The sequence below is a fragment of the Halyomorpha halys genome, unplaced genomic scaffold (assembly GCF_000696795.3).
Source record: "Halyomorpha halys isolate HHAL.00 unplaced genomic scaffold, Hhal_1.1 Scaffold643.1, whole genome shotgun sequence".
Taxonomy (NCBI): domain Eukaryota; kingdom Metazoa; phylum Arthropoda; class Insecta; order Hemiptera; family Pentatomidae; genus Halyomorpha; species Halyomorpha halys.
Genome location: NW_027112666.1, coordinates 177741 through 183138, shown reverse-complemented (window position 1 = coordinate 183138; position 5398 = coordinate 177741). Strand labels below are relative to the sequence as shown.

The 5398-nt window shown below is 31.9% G+C and overlaps 1 protein-coding gene across 1 annotated transcript in view; it reads left to right on the top strand.

The window, feature by feature from the left end:
• Positions 1-3453: 3453 nt before the first annotated feature.
• The window catches only part of LOC106684990 (uncharacterized), a gene marked incomplete in the record, with an annotated part of 15175 nt that continues 13230 nt past the window's right edge, over positions 3454-5398 (top strand). Inside the window, 1 exon segment of the mRNA XM_067050473.1 lies at positions 3454-3818. Coding sequence (XP_066906574.1) covers positions 3732-3818 — 87 coding nt within the window.

Here is a 5398-nt window from a genome sequence, read left to right as displayed (position 1 = left end):
TTTTAATGGAGAGGCATCATTGGATGACCTTAACCTTCATGCCTTCTTGACATCGTTTTTTTTTTTCTCCCCGTAATTCTCATTCTCTGGTTGTAAAAATGGTTTTACAGTTGTGAATAAAATAAATAAAGTCAAATTAAATTTCCTCAACTCTTTTGGATTGGACAATAATAATTTTCTTTTCAACTCAAACTCAATATTGTATCAATAAAATCCCAATTTCTTCAAATCAAAAATTTTAAATTTAAGTAAATTTTTGAGTAAAATTATTTTTCATAACTTTTGCAATTTAAAGTAAGCACTCAAGTATAGAAATCACAACTTTTTGGGTTTTCAAATTATATAGGGTATGAGTAGTGACAATCCCCTATCCTTCTCTAAACTAAAGGGAACTGCAATAATTTTAACGATAATTCATAATGCAAAGGAGCCCCAAAACAGTAGGTCTGAATCACAGTAAAATCAAAGATAGATGATTAGATTGATTGGGTAGGGGTAATATTGATACCTATGTGGATTTGCCCTCCCATCCACAATGTTTAAGAGTTCTAGTAGCCTCCTAGGAGTTCTGGAACTCTCAATAATTTAAAAAAATATTTTTGTTGTTTGAGACACGAAACATACCATTTAAAAATACTCATAATTTTCATTTTACAATATGAAAATATTCCATTAAATTTTTTTAATGTTTTTGGGAGTTCTATTGGAAGTTTTGTAAGCTCCCTTAACAGTTCTAATGATTATCCTCAATAATCAAAGTGCAACAATTCATAGCAAAGGGGTTAAAGGGTATCGAAGTTGCACAAAAGGTATTTTTCGTGTCTTCAATAACATAAATGTTTTTTAAAATTATTGAGAACACTAAAACCCTTAAAGGAACTAGCAGAATTCTCGAAATTTTCAAAAATTTAATGAAGGGAAGGGCAAATTCACAGAGGTTCAATCTGATCGTCCATCTTAGGTTTTACTGTCATTCCGATTGACTGTTTCGGGGCTCCCTTAAATACAGAGAGGGATAGGAAAATATCACCATCCCTACCAATAATAACTTGAAACCCCATAAAGTTGTTAAATTTTATATTTGAGTGCTTACTTCAAACAGCAAAAATTACGGAAAATAAATTTACTCAAAGAGTTACTAAAATTTAAAACCAATACAATAACTTTGAACTGAAAAAATTAAGATATTATAAATATTATTATTGCTATCAACCTCCGGAACCGGAAAGTTGATAACCAAAAGAGTTTAATAAATAAATATTTTTTTTTTTATTTGTCTCATCATATGATATATATTAATAATGATGATAATATTTGGCACATCTGACGAAAAACAAAAACATCTGACACTCCTAAGAGTTCTAACAATTATCATTAATAATCAAAGTGCGATAACAAAAGAGTTATATGGTGCTGCACAAAAATTGAAGTCAGACGCACTCATTTTTTAATGATATCCTTCAAGTCTGAAACAACAGAAATATTTCTGTAAATAATTGAGAACTGTAGAACTTTTGGGGGCGGGGAACTACAAGAACTTAACAGAGGATTTAGAAGACCAACTTCACATAGGTAATATTGAAGGAATACGCAGAAAATTTTGAAAATGAATGAGAGCTCTAAAGCTCTTGGAAAGAGGCGCTATAAGAACTTAACAGAAGATTTAGAGGGCCAACTTCGCAGAGGTAATTTTGAAGGATTACCGATAAAATTTTGAAAATAATTAAGAACTCTAGGGGGTAGGGTCTACAAGAACTTAGAAGAACCAACTTCACAGAGGTAATACTGAAGAATTACCGAGAACATTTTGAAAATAATTCTAGAACATTTGGAGGGGGGGGGATTACAAGAACTTAACAGAGGATTAAGAGGACCAAGTTCGCAGATATTACCAATATTACCATATTGAAGGATTGCCGAGAAAAATTTAAATATAATTGAGAACTCTAGAACCCTAGGGGAGGGGCTATAAGAGCCTAACAGATTTAGAGGACCAACTTCGCAGAGGTAATATTGATTACCTTGAAAATTCGAAATTATTAAACATTTTATGTGTTGGAAGTACTTAGATAATGGAGGGGAGGCTATGAATTCTTCATTCAAACGTGTGTTTCACTTTATTCTTTCTAGTAAATGTCAAATTGTTCAAACAATTGAAAGAGATATTGCTACTGTTCGATAACGCTTTTACATGAAAGCATCGGTCGAATTAGAGCTTTGGGGTCTTCGTGATTCACGTCAGTCTCGAATATGAATTGTGAAGGTCATTCCGACTGACAGTGTTGAGGTCCCTTAAATGCATAATTGAGGTAATAATTTACTTTCAGTCCTCCAAAAAAGGTGAGAACGATTACTTCTCGACCAGACTGTACGTTGATAAGTATATAGCTTAGTTCATAGTATTAACTGCCTTTAATGAGGGTAACTTCTTTTCCACTTTAGTTAAATTTCATAATAATTCTTTCACATTTACTTCTTCCAACTTATAAATATCGATATTTCATATTTTTCATGTTTAGGATCGATATTACTCATGGATCCTTGTACTTTTTTGAACTATGAACCTCTACTGTCTTACAATCTTCAGTATTAGATATTTAATATTGTAAAACACATTAAAAAATAAAAATATTACTGATATAACAAAATAAAAATATGAGATATTATATATTTATAGCATCAATGGGCTCTGTAACCAGAAACTCTATAAATGAAGTATTTATTTTATATTTACTTAAGAGGTAATAAATACATTAATTCATTTTTCGAAAAGAACTTGTATACACATTACCTATATTTTGTATACAAATATACGAAATTGCTACAAATGTTTGATTACAAATTACTTCCAATCACTATATTAAAAATACATTCAATTCTCCTACATTTTTGTATCTATTAAGGTCATAATTTTCTCAAAGGTATAATTCTGAGGATTGACATTTAAACCCTTGAAGAACTCTTTGGATATAAATCCGCATAATTTCCAGAATTTATTGGGTCGACTTGATTAGACTGTTTCGTCTAAATTCTCCTTTAATTTTTTTCAAATAAGTAATTTTTCTGGGTAATTAGGTATTAGTTATTACTTTCTTATGTATATTACCTCTTAAATTTCCCACTAGAGGGAAAAATTCCCAGTTGAATTGGCGGGTAATTCATTTTTAAAAGGTTTGTACATTCTGGCCAAGAAGTAATTGTTTCCGCCTTTTGTGGAGGAGTGGAAGTAAATAATTATCGTATATTTTATATGTAATTGAATAAAGGTTATAAATATGAGTGAGTATGGTTATTTACAAGGTAGGATGATGTCGAACCGCTGATCTTTTTGGAATTAATTGGTAAAAACATATGTCAGGGAACAAATTAGCATTTGTTCTTCATGATATACAAATATATATGTATATATTTACTTTTATTTCTCAATTAATTCCCGTAGTATTTACCAAAATGAATCGAAAAATAAATACTGAACGTAAAGGAAACGGACGACATTTTCAAACGATAGATACATAATTAATGTAGAAAAAGAATAGAAAAAAAGGGTAAAAGGAAAATACGATTTGTGAAATAATGGATATCTATCAATTCCTAATTTCAATGCAGCACTAGTCATATGTTGCAATTGAACATGATTTTCAATAATGGTGTGCTTGGTTATGTACATCACTAGCCTAAGAAACCTTTGGTCTTAGTTAAGTGTTGCAAATACTCATGCTGTGGAGTGCGTCATGTGTAGTATATCGTATCTCTGCCTAGTCCTGTGTATGTTTGTTTTATTAAGAACGTCTCTCCCGCTCCCAATAGCTGAGCAAGAGGTATGTTTTATGCTTAGGTATCAAGTAGCAAACAATTTTGTCTTCAAAATCCAACTTCACCAAACAAATAATTGCATCAGAATAGTGAAAATAAATTAGTTTCATAGGTATAACTTGATTGTACGTTTTTATTACATCCTCTCTTTGTTTTTGTTTTTTCTTTGCTACGGGTAATAAACTCATCCCTTTACCACTTCATTCATTTCTATGATTGTTCTATTCTGTTGTTAAATATTAATCAAATATATCTAAATCCACGGCATACAGTTTCGAATTCTCCTGAAGTACTTGATTGTTTATCGTCCCAGATGTTTAATTGTTTTTCATCCCTGATGTTTGAGTTAGTTGAAAGGTATTAACAGGCAAATACACTATAAAAATGCTTCAAAATTATTCTTTAAGCAACTTGATTTTTAAACATTTCCCTGGGTGTACCAATTTGCTTCAAGTCATAAGTGGGAATAGACCGCACATGGAGTTAGGGAGTTTTGTCGGAATTTTACGCTTGGAATTTAAGAAATCCATACATATTTCAACAATGTAGTATTCCAAAGGCTACTAACCTCTCCCTAAAATCCAGATCTTAATGTAACTACAAATATAAAACCAAAGGATCAGGGAGAACATCACTATCTCTCCCCCCTCCCCCCCCAAATTGTTCTATGATCCCTTAAGTTTTTAATGTCCCTCTTCAAATGTATACATTACTAATTATTTTGACTCCAAACTTAAAAGTCACTACTTATTAATTTAAAAAAATATATATCAATTCGAAACGATTACCAAATATTGTATAGTGGAAGAAGTACTTGTGGTTTATATCTGATTATAAAGAGGTATACATATGACAGTTAAACGTGGCAGTTAATCCACTGGCATAACTCGTACTATCAACGATCACTTCACGCCCAGTTCATCAATACTGGCGCGACCGTAAACTTTCATGGTTGTGACTATCAAATAGTTGCGACTTTTATCGCAATAGCTGAAACTGTACGATTGTTCACTGTCATATGCGATAGTTAACGGGACAGTTGCTTCATTGCATCACTTGAACTATCAACTATCACGCCAGAGCTAATGCGACAGTACAATTAAGACGTAACAATCATACAGCTACAGTTATAACGTTTCTCCAAGAACGGGTTAAGTAGTGGGTATTTGTCGGGTAAAACAGGTAATTTTTGGTCGAGTGAGTCGGCAGCATTGGAACAACCTTAGATTTAAACTATCTTAATAATAAAAAGAAACATAATGAACAGAGGTGAAGTTAAAGAAAATATCGGCAAAGAAGGAAGGTAGAATATAAAAAGCCACAGTGATGACCTTGATTAAATTCAACTTTCATTCTAGTATTCTAATAAGATACTATTAATTTGATTAACCAGACAAATAATATTCCTATAAATGTATATTTGTTCAAAAATAAACCTAAATATTCCTCTACATGTTTGCAAAATTCTCGCTTGCGCAAGCGTGTAGATGTTATTTTGGATTGGTTGGTATAAGTTGGCAGGGCTCGTCCTATCACCCTGAATATCCAAGGAGAGAGGGTGAGGCCGAGTGAGGAGGTGACATAT